General features: G+C 42.7%; 1 protein-coding gene and 1 pseudogene across 1 annotated transcript; one reads left to right on the forward strand and one right to left on the reverse strand.

The window, feature by feature from the left end:
* Positions 1-352: 352 nt before the first annotated feature.
* Positions 353-1388, reverse strand: LOC144273840 (olfactory receptor OR9H1-like; annotated as a pseudogene).
* Positions 1389-9126: 7738 nt separating this feature from the next.
* LOC144273531 (olfactory receptor OR9H1-like) lies at positions 9127-10071 on the forward strand. Its single transcript, XM_077832163.1, has one exon. It carries the CDS (start codon positions 9127-9129, stop codon positions 10069-10071), a length of 945 nt encoding a protein of 314 aa, XP_077688289.1.
* The last annotated feature ends 5774 nt before the right edge of the window (positions 10072-15845 follow it).

Raw genomic sequence — 15845 nt, forward strand, 5'->3', positions numbered from 1 at the left:
AGTAACAGTTGTTTCATACCCCAAAGCAGGAGGTCCCTATAAACAATGAAGCCATTTTAGAATTCTGCAAATTTATTTGATTACATAATATCCAGTGGTAATGAGTTCCACAGCTGAGATGGCTAGATAGATATTTTGAGGTAGTCCCCTACTCTCCCGTGTTGTCCCCCCCACCATTCATACACTGATCCCAAATATTCATTAGTTTATAGCTGGAGAAAAATGACAAAGAAAAGCAATTACATATTTTGTCAGAAATTTGTATTTCTTCTTGTTGTTTTTTTGTTCACATTTCAGAAGTTCACAAAAGCCCTGCACAGGCAGATCTGGTCTCTATGTTCATAAGCAAGGTTCAACCTTTCAAAGATTTCTTCCCCATAGTTCTGCCCCAAGCTTCTTTCACCTCTTTGTTCCTTAGACTGTAGATGAGGGGATTCATCATGGGGATGACAAAGGTGTAAAACACAGACACCGCTTTCCTTGGGTACAGAGAAGTTAACTAGGTGGGCTGTGCATACATGAAAGCTGTGGACCCATAAAATAAACTCACCGCTATTATATGAGATGTGTAGGTGGAGAAAGGTTTGTGTCTGCCCTCAGCAGAGCGAATCCTGAGGATGGTGGAGATGATATAAGCATAGGAGATGAGCACAAACAGGGAGGTTCTCCCTATGACAAGGCCAAATAAGGTAAACATCACCAGGTTATTGACATACGTATCACTGGTGACGAGACTAATCAGGGGAGGGCCGTCACAAAAGAAATGATCAATCTCATTCAATCCACAATAGTGCAGTGAAAAGGTGAAGCCAGTCTGCACCTTGGAGTTCACGCAGCCACCAAAATATGACCCCGCCACCAACTGAACACAAACCCACTTGGACATGATTACAGGGTACAAGAGTGGGTTGCAGATGGCAGTGTACCGATCATGCGCCATGGCTGCCAGCAGGAACCCTTCAACAGTGAGGAAGACAGAAAAGAAGAAGAATTGGGTGGCACATCCATTGTAGGAAATGGCTTTTCTCCCTGCTAGGAAGCTCACCATGGCTATGGGGGCGATGGTGGAGGTGAAGCAGAGGTCTAAGACTGACAGGTTCATGAGGAAGAAGTACATGGGCGTGTGCAGGCGAGAATTGGCTCTAATGAGGAGGATCATGCTGGCAGAGGTCTAAGACTGACAGGTTCATGAGGAAGAAGTACATGGGCATGTGCAGGCGAGAGTTGGCTCTAATGAGGAGGATCATGCCGGCATTCCCAAGCACGGTGGTAATGTAAATCACCAGAAACACCACAAAGGGGACGATGTGAGGTGCTGGACCACTTCCAAACCCTAGCAGGATGAATTCTGTCAATGCTGTGCAGTTGTCCTCTCTTGCTGTCTCCATCACCTGAAATTCCATATCCCAGAGGATGTTGAGAAGATACATTCATGAATGTTTTGGAAGTGCTCAAATCCCATGGGGAGGGATAGAAAAGTACCTTTGGAGTGATTTTCAGAGTTAGTCAGCTGACTCCTTAATTCACTGCTGTTCTGTGGCAATCCCAGCCTTGAGAGATGAACTTGATGGCAAAACAGCCTTTGGCTTCACTGTAAGAAGATCAAGACCTAGTTATCCAAGTTCAACCCATTCATAATAAAATTGGAGTTTATTTATGTATTTATTTTGGGAGGTGAATCTTTTTGAGATTCTAGCCAATTTTTAATCAACTTTTCTGTATGGTTGTAATACAAGGCATGATGATAGAATCTCTCTTTCCATGAGTAATCCCACTGATTTATAAAAAGGGTGGAAGAATTGGTGCCTTAAATATGAATTTTATCAGTCTATGGATGAATATATATATGAATTATTTCTTCATAATTTCTTTTCCTGGAAGATTGCAGGGGTTCCATTTGAGAGCTTTTACCTTTAGATAGAATATTGTCTGTCTTAATCCAGGTCAAATTAAAGGGATTTTTGCCTGAATAAGAATGGAGTAAAGTCTTAGTAAGAAATTTAGGAGTAGGTATTTTCTTTAAGCTAAAAGCTATTTTGACAGTAGTTACATATACACATTTAGTACTGGATTCCTTACTCACATCATGGAACACCTTATTCCCAGTCTTACTGTTAACAGTGGATTTTTTCTTTTCAACTGTATTATGCTTAAAATTGTAAGCGTATTTACAGATTGTCACCACAGATAAGAATCTGTTCCATGAGAGGAAAGGTAGCTGGGGTTTGGTCACTAGAATCCCAGACAACACCTAATGATATTCGGGTAATTCTGTGATGATGGAGAAATTACTGCAGTTCTCTGGTTCCACTTAAGAGTTAATTCTGCATCAGACTACATTATCAAAGCTGTGACTTCCACTGGTGGCCAAATCCCATTGAAGCGACTGAGCTAGCAATTCTCAGTCTCTGCCAAGTCCTGGAGGGTCTTATGAGAGGCAAAATCTTTCGATTTTATCCTTGAATTCTGTCTTTCCTCCATTTCAGCTCCAAGCTGCCCAGTCCAACGTCTCTCTTCAAAGACCTCAGAGCAATTAATGAATTTGCTGTTGTGAACACGGTAAATAGGAGGTTGTATTCAATGGCTAGCTCTGAATAGGGAAGTTAATTACCTCTGTATATGGCACTGGAGAGACCTCTAATATCTGCATCTGGTGCATACTTCAAAAAGGATATTTTTTAAAAAATGAAAATGGTGCAGAGAAGAGATAAAAGATTGATTTCAGTTTTCACTGTGAAATAATAAGGGAGACCAGTGTATTTAGTTTATTCGAGAGAAAGTTAAGAGATGATTTGATCATGTCTGTAAACCCCTGGTAGCAGAGGTCATTAACCTTTTTGTCGACATCACACTAAGAGTTCGTGATCCCCACAGTTACCCTCAATTCATGTTGAAAAGTTGGAGACATGGCAAAAAAGAACGACAAAAAACATTTCAGAGCTGGAAGAAATGTCTGTGTGCGCCAGACATAGAGAACACAATCTGGTTATCTTACCAAAAAGAAGAGAGAGAGAGAGAGAGAGAGAGAGAGAGAGAGAGAGAGTATGTGTGTGTGTGTGGTGGGGTGACTTGATCACAGAGTATAAGCCCAGAGAGAATATTCTGGATATTAAAGGCATCTATATTTTTGCAGAGAAAAGCATAACAAGAGCCAGTGTCTCAAAGAGAAACCAGAGAAATTCAAGTTAAAAATCAGCCACACACTTCTGACAGTGAGAGAGTGCTTAATCATCGGGACAAAGCGCCAAGGGGAATGGTGGCATCTGTCTAAATAAAGACAGAGTGCCTTTCTCGAAAATGCTTTAATAAAACACAAGTTTTTGGGCACAGACCAGGGTTAACAGGGTGAAATTCTCTGGCTGGCATTATACAGGAGGTCAGGTTAGAAGATCAAATGGTCCATTCTGGCCTTGAAATCTGTGAATCTCGGTGGTTTTGTTACAGTAGAGGGTTATTTAATGTAATAGATTCCCAGATTCCAAGGGCAGAAGGGATCACTGTAACCATCTAGCCTGATCTCCTGTAGAACACAAGTCAAATGACTGCCCCCAAATAATTCCTAGAGCACATCTTTTAGAAAAACATCTGATCTTGATTTAAAAAAAAATTGCCAGAGAAACCACCACACCCCACGGCAAATTACTCCAATATTTAATCCCACTGGCAGAGAATTAAGAACTAAGTGAAAGAAAGGTTTGCCACGTAAGAAGGTCTTTCTAACTTCTTGACTCTTATAGTGTTTCTGAATGTTATTTGCCATCAATGGTGTTGGTTTCAGCGCTGCTGCTTCTTTCACTAGCTGGCTTGTCTCCTGAGTGACAATCCGCTAGGCTGTGGGAACTCTTAGCTGTTGCTGATGTCTCTGGGTTCCGTCAGTCCCATTGGTGGCTGGCTGCTGGGGAGGGAGAAGTGCTCTTTCATCCAGTCCCGTGGCTTCTGCAGACAAAGGTGTAGTAGCATAGGGCGGTGACTCATCGCTAACAAGGCTTCTTAAAATCCATGGTCTTTGCTTTCCCCTCCCTCCCATGTCTCCACCCAGGAGCCCCAGGACAAATTAGAACTAAGCATCCCCCCCAGAGTCACTGGGCTTTTCAATCAACAAGGTTAGATTCAGACATCTGTAGCAAAATCAGGAGGGTTGGAGAGTGGTTTATACCCATGAGAGGAAACTCAGACACACAGTCTGCGGCCTTAACCTAAGACATTCTCTCAGGGTGTTTGTCCAATTAGAGGAATTGGACTATGTTTTTTCTATTCCCGGAATGGATGAATTTAACTCTGAGAATTAGGTGTTGGGTTTGACCACTTGTCTTCCTTGTCTCCCTTGAGCATGATCTCATATTCACTAAAAATCGGGAGCAATTAAAAAAATATTTTTCATGGAAAATTTGAAGATTTTTTAAAAAATACATTTTGCTCTTCAGTAGTCTTAGCTGAAAAATTTCGCTTTCAGGTTTTCAATGAACATTCACCATTTTCTTGGTGGTGAGGGGGACACCTTTTATGTCCAGCTTTAATTGTCCAGAGAAGATTATGTGTAGGATTGTCTTGTTTGGCAAATTTCTTTCAAAGAGTGATTTGCTTTTCTATAAGAATACAGAAATGGCCATACTGGATCAGACCAATGGTCCCTGTAGCCCAATGTCCTGCCTTCAGACAATGGCCAGTGCCAGATCTTCAGCGGAAATGAACACAACAGAGCAATTATCGAGTGATCCATCCTCTTTGTTGTCCGCTCCCAGCTATATTTCAGTCTATGCCTTCTTTCACAATAGTTCCTCTCCCCCAACAGCATGACCTATTCTGTCAATCCTGTATATTCTGTGCCTGGTATTACCATGTCCCATTGATTATCATCATTCCACCAAGTTTCTGTGATGCTTATTATGGCAATGTCCTCCTTTAATACCAGCCCCTCAAGCTCACCCATCTTAGTATTTCAACTTCAAGCATTTGTGTACAAACACTTAAAAATTGATCAATACAGAGTTGTCTGCCTTCATGTGATGTAATTGAATGGGACTTTTTTCATTTGACCATTTCTCTTCAGCTCCGAACTGTACTTTATCAACTTCTACCATCTCTTCTCTTGCCATTGAACAGAACGGGAATGCTACTGCAACTGTAGGCCTAAGACAAGAAACATATTTACAGATCTAGCCTGTGCTCCTCACTCATCCAGCCCAGTAGTTGGGTCTCACCGTTGGTCTCGCCGATATTATGCACTGCACAGCATGCATCAGAGGCTGCTGGAATGTTTTCCTCCACAGAGATTGATCCTTTTCATGAGACACTTTCACCTGCCTTTCAAAGTCCACTCCCTAGGCATCCTGAACCTGCCCAGGTGATCACTAAACCTCTCCTTGATTTTCTCTAGGTTGTTGATGTTCGACTTCCAGAGAAGGAAAGGGTGGGCCGAGTCACCGAGAGAGAGGCAGAGCTGGCACAGAAACCCTGTTAAAGTCAGTTGGACAGTCTGGGGAGAACGCCCTAGCTTTCAGTCTGTCAAAAAGCCCTGCATTTCTAAAGCTTTGAGGACTGTGGACTTTTCCCAGCCAGCCAACATTCATTTCAGTAAATCACACACTAGAGTTCACCAAGGCCTCTGTACTATGGAACAGTAACCCTTGTGGTTTATGTACTCAAAGTCTAGCTGGGGAAAGGGGCTCCCAATAAAGACTCAGCATTGTTAGGGAATTCATTGAATTCATCTATTATTTCCTGCACATTGCCCAGGTTTTCTACCCAGAATAGCAAGACACTATTTTTCACCTTGTATACTTGCATGATGATGTACCCACAAACTGATTTTCCAGCATCAAATTGATTCCCCACTGACTGATAGAAATATGCGGTTGAACAATTTCACATGGCAACATGCATTCCTTTCTCCAAGGTCTGGACAGTGCTCGTCTCGATGTCTGTGCACTGCAGGGTTTGAATGAGCTTGGCCCTTAACTCCAGGAATGTGGCCTTCTGCATCTGAAAGTCCTGGAGCCACTGCTGTCATCCCAGGTTTGCATCATAATTCAGTCCCTCCACTCGGTGCTCATTGAACGGACCCCAAACCACCTCTCTGCTGGGTGCACCTGGTCTTGGGAAGTTGTAAGGGTGTATCTGCAGGACTATCAGTTCACTCATCCTCTGTTGACTCTATCTGAGCACTGGGGCATTGCAAATAAAACAGAATCGTATGCTATATGTATGCATAAAATGGGGAAGAGTGCTGTGTTTCTCTGCGCTACATGCATCTTTGCAGTGGACAATTCATTCACGAGGCATGAGAGCAGCAGGCTATTGGATGGCACAGAGGGAATTATCAACATTTCCCCCTGGATTCCCTCAAGTCTCTGAGAGACATAAGGGTATTCCACAATGCACTGTGAAAATCTCCCACAAGGTAACATGCTAAAAGGTGGCATGGGAGACACTTGAGTTCCTATCCAGAGTACAACACAACTTTTCCTGATATACCCTAATGCTGTGTGGACACAAGGAACCAGCACAATTGATCGAATATGAATGCAGTCTGTTGAATTAGTTTTGCCCATGGTAGAGCTGGTTTAGAACTCAAATTACCATTCTGTAAGAAATTCTTTTTTTTTTTAAGAAAAAAAGAAAAAAGGAACAGTTACTCACATGGGGGCCAATTCCACACCCCTTACTCAGCAGAACTAGTTGCATCAGTAAGCTCTACTCAATGAGAGTAAGGGTTGTGGAACTAGTCACACAGTTGGCTTCACCAGGCATGTTCATTTGCGGAGAGTAACCAGCATCTTTATGGAAAGAAGACTAAAAACACACTCAGTTCATATGAGCCCAATATTTCAGTCTGGGAAATCACTGTAATCCCAGAACAAAGTAACATTAAAAAAAATAGCTTGCTTGAAGTTTTGAACCGTTTGAAGCACCCAGGGACCATGTCCCAGCAGGTCCTGGAACGAAGCAGAAAGACACTTCAACGAAGTTAGTGCTCACTGTTGAGAGATCAGTGAGGAGGATATATTGCTGGGGGTAAAAGTGACTTTTCTAGCTGTTGATAGAATGCTAACAGCCGCAGTAGTCTTGGCCCTTGAGTCTGGGGCAACATTTTCAAATTCCAGCTCTTAGGAACATTAAAGCAGATAAACTTTGTAAGTACTTGAGCTGTGTGTTACGCACCCATGCTGATTCATTGAGAGAAGAGAGCATGAGGGCACTATTAAAGTACTGCAAGTTGAATGAAGATGGGGTATGTATTGATTTCAGTCTTCTGTTGGAGATCAATCTGAAAGCCTTATGGAATGTCATAATGAATTATCAACAGTATTGTCTGTAATGTGATGGTGGTAAGGAATACAGAAGACTTTTCTTTCAATTCTGATTTCAATGCTTTTAGGTTCTGGTTGGTGGGGAGTGTCCTGACGCAACCTGAAGTGTCACTAAACCTAATTTTTGACTGTATTTGTTATTATAAGAACTGCTCTGAACCTTTTTTCCCTACCGAAAGTTTTCATTTTTACTGAAGAACTGAAAATATTCAGTTGAAAACTTAATTGCAAACTGGGGGAGGGAGAATGATTTTCCAATGAAAAATGGAATTGTTTTGAGGAAAGCAGACATTTTTTGTGAATATTTTCATTTAATTGAAAGTCCACTATTCTGCTGATAAAAAAATATGACTGGCCTTAATTATTACAATTGTTACAATAACACCAGAATCAAGGATCAGGGTCACATTGTGCTAGGCTCTGCGTGAAAATAAGAAAGAAAGGAGAGGGGACTTAAACTGGCTCGATGAGGAGAATAGGATGAAACAAGGAGCCAGGCTTGGGGAAGAGCCAGGACTGGGAAAAGAAAAGGTTGGGGATAGAATAAAAATCCCTCATCTCCAGTGCTGTGAAAACAAATTTATTGATGTTTGTGAAGCACTCAGACACTATAGTGATGGGCACTGCAGGAAAGCCCATGGAGGAATTAATAATTCTCTCTCCAGAGCAGGGTTTGAATAGTGTGCAGTAAGTAAGTCTTGTGGCCACTCACTGAACAATTAAGACAAAACAAAACATTGAATAACGGTCCAGTAAGTGAGCCAAATCCATCCTGTGCACTGGATGAGGGAGAGGTACTGCGAAAATAATAATATGTGATCAGGTTATTAAAGACTCTACCATAATTAGGCTTGGCAGAAAATTCAATTTTTTAATATAATTTCATTGGCTAATATCGTTTATTTATAAGCCTTTTTTTTTCAATTTTTATCTATTTAAATTTTCACAGTTATGGGAAATCATAGGGGCTCAAAGAAAGAGGGTTAGACACTAATTATTTAATGACAGTAAACATAAAGATATAAAAAGTTAAAGCTTTATAACTGCTACAACACAAATTGTGAGTGTCACATGTCAAAGTATAAAAAAAAAATCCTTAAATCAAACTCTAGTAGGTTCTCAAGCAGTGTTTTTCTGACTTTTCCTGTCTGTAATTTTCAGTGGTTATTGATGGAAATGTTTTTTCATCAATGTGTGTGTTTGCTGTCAATTACCTCTAAAAATCCAACCTGTCCAAGTCTAATCATAATGTATACGTACAGGGAGATGAATGAAAGTTGCACGGGCAACTTTAATCCTGGCATTTCCTAACTTTGAGAGAGACAGAGTTATGCTCTACTTCAGTCACAAACTATTGGGTTTGATGCATACTAAATGCTCATCTTGCTGTCTTCTAGACTTAAAATAAAGGACTGTGTGCACTGAGGGCCACATTTCACCACACTACCTCATGTCGAGTACTCCTTCACTCCAAGGGGAGTCCCATTGATCTCAGTGAGTAAGATCATGGTAAGAGCAGCAGAATCTTGTCCTCTATGGGCAAATTCTCCTCTTGTAAATAATTGTTATATGGGAACATTAATAAATTGGTGGTCTATGGTAGAAAAGTCAAAATTTCTAACAGAACTTCTGGAGATTTATTAAGAAGAAATTTAATGACATTTCTAAGGGTTCAGTCCACTTTTATGAAAGCCAAGGGGAGACTTGCCTTCATTTTCAATGGGAGAGAGCTACAAATGGGGCCTTTAACCTGTGGCATTCTCCTTAGCCCTTTGCTTCTATTTTTAATGCTTATCTCATTCCTTTTCCCAAGAAAATGGAGACAGTGAAAGAGAGAAACCACACAGCACTGACGGAATTCATCCTGCTGGGGTTTGGAAGTGGTCTGGGGCTCAAGGTGGGCCCCTTTGTGGTGTTTCTGGGGATTTACATGACAACTGTGCTGGGGAACACCATCATGGTCTTCCTTATTAAAGCCCACTCTCGCCTGCACACCCCAATGTACTTCTTCCTCATGAACCTGTCACTCTTAGACCTTTGCTACTCCTCCACCATCGCCCCCAAAGCCATGGCGAGCTTCCTAGCAGGCAGCAAAACCATTTCCTTCAACGGATGTGCCACCCAATTCTTCTTAGTCGCTGTCTTTGTCACAACTGAGGCATTCATCCTGGCAGCCATGGCATATGATCGATACACCGCCATCTGCAACCCACTCCTGTATCCCATCGCCATGTCCAAGCAGGTTTGCGTTCAGCTGCTGCTGGGTTCCTATGTTTGCGGCGGTGTAAACTCCATGGTGCAAACAGTCTTCACCTTTACACTGTATTTCTGTGGGTCCAATGAGATAGATCACTTCTTCTGTGACGTTCCACCCCTGCTAGGCCTCTCATGTACCAACACAGACATCAATGAACTGGTGCTGTTCACTTTATCCAGCCTCATCATCGTGAGCACTTCCATTGTCATTTTTGTCTCCTATGCCTACATCATCTCCGCCATCCTCAGGATTCGCTCTGCTGAGGGCAGATGCAGAGCCTTCTCCACCTGCACCTCCCACATGATGTCCGTGAGTTTATTTTACGGCACTGTTACCTTCATGTACACCCAGCCCAGTTCACTAGCATCTCCAGCTCAGAGCAAAATAGTGTCTGTGTTTTATACCCTGGTCATCCCTATGTTGAATCCCCTCATCTACAGCCTGAGGAACAAGGATGTGAAAGAAGCTTTGGGAAGAACCATCAGGTCAGTGTTTCTAAAATGAACCTTCTCTATGAACATTGAAATAAATAATCCTTTGGGTTATGGAAAGACCAGTACCGTAATAGTCATAATCTAATCTAAACTAATCTATCTATCTATCTATCCCCATACACCCCCTCTATCTATCAATTTATCTATATGTCTTTCTAAACTAGCAGTTCCCATTTGTTCTTGTCTCTTTCTAAATTTGTACGCCAGTCTCAACACTGGAGTATGCCATTACAAAAGTGATTTAAAAAATAAATCAATCAACCCTCTGTGTATCTATGTTACACTTTTCCACATTGTTATCTATTCATGTACCTTAGAAATGCATCTGTTCTGGAAATATGGATTAAAATGCCCCTGAACCTTGGGGAGTGTTTGAGATCTGTGTCGGAATTTCACCACTGGTCTATCAATGCTGATCCACTCACTGGAACTCAAAAAATAGTCCCTTGGCTTAATGTGTGTGTGTGTGTGTGTGTGTGTGTGTGTGTTTATGTCACACTTTACTGGCTGGCTCCTACTTTTCTGGTAGGATTTTCAGAAGCACTCAGTGTTGCAGTCAATGGCACTTTTATCTCTGGTTTCAATGGGTCGGGGGGGGTGACACCGTTAAGCCAACAATGAGCACTTCTAAACAGCCCCCTTTTATTTTCAGTTCAAATGACAGGGGTATGTGCTACTGGTGCCCAGTTCCCATTGTCATTCAGTGGGAGATGGGTGATAAAATACCATTGGTCCCTTTGAAAACCTCAGCCTTGGTGCTGAAATACCAGGACTTGTTACATTAATACTGGTCTCTCTCTCTTTACCAGCTTGTGGTGTGTGTATTGTTTGGATGGCCAAGTGAAAGTTATTATTACAGAAAAAGTCGCCTCATCATCAACATCATCATCTAAAAAATAATTTTGTGTCAACCCAAAACACATTCTTTTTTTTTCTTCAAGTTTTCAGTTCAGCCAGAGATTAGGAAAGTTGGTTATTTTCACAACTACATACGTGGGTATTTCAGACACAGGAGGCATAGTACAAGTGTGAACTACTGTTCTCACTCTCAGTGGTTCTGAACACCATTTCCTCTCACTGAAGTCAGTAGCCATTACACCTGCAGAAGAAGAGACATGATAACAGTTGAACGGGTGACAGCCTGGCTCTGTCAGAGCACCTCTGCAGCTAGCCACTCGGACGGTCCCGCAGCCAGCCGCACCAGCCATTGTTCTGGCATCTCCAGGCAGCTGGCCCCTGGCCCCTGCCCAAGCAGTGACCGATGCAGAGGGCACCAGGGACTGCCTGAGTAGCAGTCCTGGGGGCGGCGGGAACAGCCACAGCTCAGCGATGCCCAGCAGTTGTCCTGGGGCTGCTGGAGGAATGCCTGGCACCCTGGGGCTTCCCCCCAGCCGAGGCAAGAACAGCCACTGCCCCCAGGGCTTCCCTACCCCGCCTCCAGCAGCAGTCGGAGCGACAGCCACCCCCCCGGAGCTCCCCTCCCCGGTGGTGGTGGGAGCAGCAGCGTGACCCCCAGGCTCCTCCCCGCAGATGGTACCAGGGTCTTCCCCCCACCACCTTGCCGCCCATCACAGCATCCCCCCATGAGTCAATCAGAGCTATTTATGGTATAACTCATGGAAAGGCACAGGCCCCTGATTTTTTGTTTCTTGCCTGTGACCTGTCCATGACTTTTATTAAAAATACCCATGATTAAATCTTAGCCTTAATTATCATCATTCCACCATGTTTCTGTTATGCTTATTAAGTCAATATCCTTGTCAGGGTTCCTTCCCCACTCTGAACTCTACGGTACAGATGTGGAGACCCGCATGAAAGACCCCCTAAGCTTATTCTTACCGGCTTAGGTTTAAAACTTCTGCAAGGTACAAACTTTGCTTTGTCCTTGAACAGTACGCTGCCACCACCAAGTGTTTTAAACAAAGAACAGGGAAAGAGCCCACTTGGAGACGTCTTCCCCCAAAATATCCCCCAAAGCCCTACACATCCCCTTTCCTGGGGAACGCTTGAGAATAATATCCTAACCAATTGGTTACAAAATCATCAAAGACCCAAACCCCTGGATCTTGGAACAATGGGAAAATCAGTCAGCTTCTTAAAAGAAGGATTTTATTAAAAAAAAGAAAGGTAAAAATCATCTCTGTAAAATCAGGATGGAAAATACTTTACAGGGTAATCAGATTCAAAACACAGAGGATACCCCTTCGGGCAAAACCTTAAAGTTACAGAAAACAGGAATAAACCTCCCTTGTAACACAGGGAAAATTCACATAAAACAAAAGATAAACTAATCCGCCTTGCCTGGCTCACCTATACTGGTTGCAGTATTGGAAACTTGGATTAGGATGGGTTGGAGAAGATGGATTTCTGTCTGGCCTCTCTCAGATCCAAGAGAGAACAAACATGTAAACAAAGAGCACAAAACAAAAGCCTTCCTTCCCCCAAGATTTGAAAGTATCTTGTCCCCTTATTGGTCCTTTAGGTCAGGTGCCAGCCAGGTTAGCTGAGCTTCTTAACCCTTCACAGGTAACAGGATGTTGCCTCTGGCCAGGAGGAATTTTATAGCACTATATACAGAAAGGTGGTTACCCTTCCCTTTATATTTATGACAATCCTCCTTTAATACCAGCCCCTCAAGCTCACCCATCTTAGTATTTCGACTTTTAGTATTTGTGTACAAGCACTTATAAAATGCGTCAATATTGAGTTGTCTGCCTTCATGTGACATAATTGAATGGGACTTTTTTCATTTGACCATTTCTCTTCAGCTCCGAACTGTACTTTATCAACTTCTACCATCTCTTCTCTTGCCATTGAACAAAATAGGAATCCTACTGCAACTGTAGGCCTAGGACAAGAAACACTTTTACAGCTCTAGTCTGTCCACCTCACTCATCCAGCCTAGTAGCTGGGTCTCACCATTGATTTCACCAATATTATGCACTGCATAGCATGCATCAGAGGCTGCTGGAATGTTTTCCTCCACAGAGATTGATCCTTTTCATGAGACGCTTTCACCTGCCCTTCAAAGTCCACTCCCTAGTCATCCTGAACCTGCCCCTGGTGATCGCTAAACCTCTCCTTGATTTTCTTTAGGTTGTTGATGTTTGACTTCCAGAGAAGGAAAGGGTGGGCCGAGTCACCAAGAGAGAGGCAGAGCTGGCACAGAAACCCTGTTAAAGTCAGTTGGACAGTCTGGGGAGAACGCCCTAGCTTTCAGTCTGTCAAAAAGCCCTGCATTTCTAAAGCTTTGAGGACTATGGACTTTTCCCAGCCAGCCAACATTCATTTCAGTAAATCACCGAGTAGGGTTCACCAAGGCCTCTGTACTATGGAACAGTAACCCTTGTGGTTTATGTACTCAAAGTCTAGCTGGGGAAAGGGGCACCCAGTAAGGACTCAGCAAGATTAGGGAAGTCATTGAATTCATTTATTATTCCCTGCACATTGCCCAGGTTTTCTACTCAGAACAGCAAGACATTATTTCTCACCTTGCATATCTGCATGATGATGTACCCTGTCATAAATATAAGGGGAATGGTAAACACCTTTAAAATCCCTCCTGGCCAGAGGAAAAACCCTTTCACCTGTAAAGGGTTAAGAAGCTAGGAGAACCTCGCTGGTACCTGACCAAAATGACCAATGAGGAGACAAGATACTTTCAAAAGCTGGGAGGGGGTGAGATGGAGAAACAAAGCCTCTCTCTGTGTCTGTGTGATGCTTTAGCCGGGGACAGAACAGGAATGGAGTCTTAGAACTTAGTAAGTAATCTAGCTAGGTATGCATTAGATTCTGATTTCTTTAAATGGCTGAGAGAATAAGCTGTGCTGGAGGGAATGGATATTCCAGTTTTTGTGTCTTTTTGTAACTTAAGGTTTTGCCTAGAGGGATTCTCTTTATGTTTTGAATCTGATCACCCTGTAAGGTATTTACCATCCTGATTTTACAGAGGTGATTCTTTTTACTTTTTCTTCTATTAAAATTCTTTTAAGAAACTGAATGTTTTTTCATTGTTCTCAAGATCCAAGGGTTTGAGTCTGTGGTCACCTATGCAAATTGGTGAGGATTTTTATCAAACCTTCCCCAGAAAGGGGGTGGTAATGCTTGGGAGGATTTTTTTTGTGGGAAAGGCATTTCCAAACGGAATCTTTCCTAATAATAATACCAGTTAGACGTTTGGTGGTGGCAGCGAAAGTCCAAGGGCAAAGGGTAAAATAGTTTGTTCCTTGGGGAAGTTTTAACCTAAGCTGGTAAAAGTAAGTTTAGGAGGTTTTCATGCAGGTCCCCACATCTGTACCCTAGAGTTCAGAGTGGGGAAGGAACCTTGACATACCCCAAAACTGATTTTCCAGCATCAAATTGATTCCCCACTGACTTGTAGAAATATGAGGTTGCACGATTTCACATGGCAACATGCATTCCGTTGTCCAAGGTCTGGACAGTGCTTATCTCAATGTCTGTGCACTTCAGGGTTTGAATGAGCTTGACCCTCAACTCCAGGCATGTGGCTTTTTGCATCTGAAAGTCCTGGAGCCACTGCTGGTCATCCCAGGTTTGCATCACAACCCAGTCCCTGCACTTGATGCTCATTGGATGGGCCCCAAACCACCTCTCTTGCACATGCACCTGGTCTTGGGAAGCTGTACAGGTGTATCCTCACGACTGTCTGTTCACTCATCCTCAGGTGACTCTACCTAAGCACAAGGGCCTTGAAAATAAAACATATTTTTTTGTTTTGTACATAAAATGGAGAAGAGTGCTGTGTTTCTCGCACTGCATGCATCTTTGCAGTGGACAATTCATATATAAGAGCCGCAGGCTATTGGATGGAATGGAGGGATTTGTCAACATTTCACCCTAGATTCCCACCCTAGATTCCCATTTCAACCTAGATTCCTAGAGGTATAAGGGAGAGGCACAATGCACTGTGAAAATGTTCAACAAGGTAACATTCTAGGAGGTGACAATAGGGGACACTGGAATTCCTACCCAGAGTACACACATCTTTTCCTGATACAACCTGATGCTGTGTGGACACAGTGCACCTGCACAATTGACCAGATATGAATGCTCTCTGTTGAATTAGTTTTGTCTGTGTTAGAGCTGGCTTAGAACTCAGATTCCCATTCCATGGGAAATTCTGAAATAAAAAAAAAAGAAGACGAAAGAAAGAATTGTTATTCAGATTGGTCCAATTCCACACCCCTTACTCAGTGGAACTAGTTGCATCAGTAAGCACTACTCAATGAGAGTAGTCACACAGTTGGCTTCACTGAGTGTGTTCTTTTGAGGAGGGTAACCAGTGTCTTTATAGAAAGAAGACTAAAAACACACTCAGTTCATGTGAGCCCAATATTTCAATCTGGGAAATTACTGCAATCCCAAAACAAAGCAACATTAAAACAAATATCTTGCTTGAAGTTTTGAACCATTTGAAGCACCTGGGGACCATGTCCCAGCAGGTTCTGGAACAAAGCAGAAAGACTCATCAGTGAAGTTAGTGCTCATTGTTGAGAGATCAGTGAGGAGGAGATATTGCCGGGGGTAAAAGTGACTTTTCTGGCTGTTGATAGAACCCTAACTGCTGCAATTGTTTTGGCCCTTTGGTCTGGAGTGACATTTTCAAATTCCAGCTCTTAGGAACATTAAAGCAGATGAATATGGCAAGTACTTAAGCTGTGTGACAGACAGATACGCTGATCCATTGACAGAAGAGAGCATGAGGTTGCTATTAAGGTTTTGCAAGTTGAATGAGACTGTGGTATGTATTGATTTCAGGCTTCT

The sequence above is a fragment of the Eretmochelys imbricata genome, chromosome 13, assembly GCF_965152235.1.
Source record: "Eretmochelys imbricata isolate rEreImb1 chromosome 13, rEreImb1.hap1, whole genome shotgun sequence".
In the NCBI taxonomy this organism is placed as follows: Eukaryota; Metazoa; Chordata; order Testudines; family Cheloniidae; genus Eretmochelys; species Eretmochelys imbricata.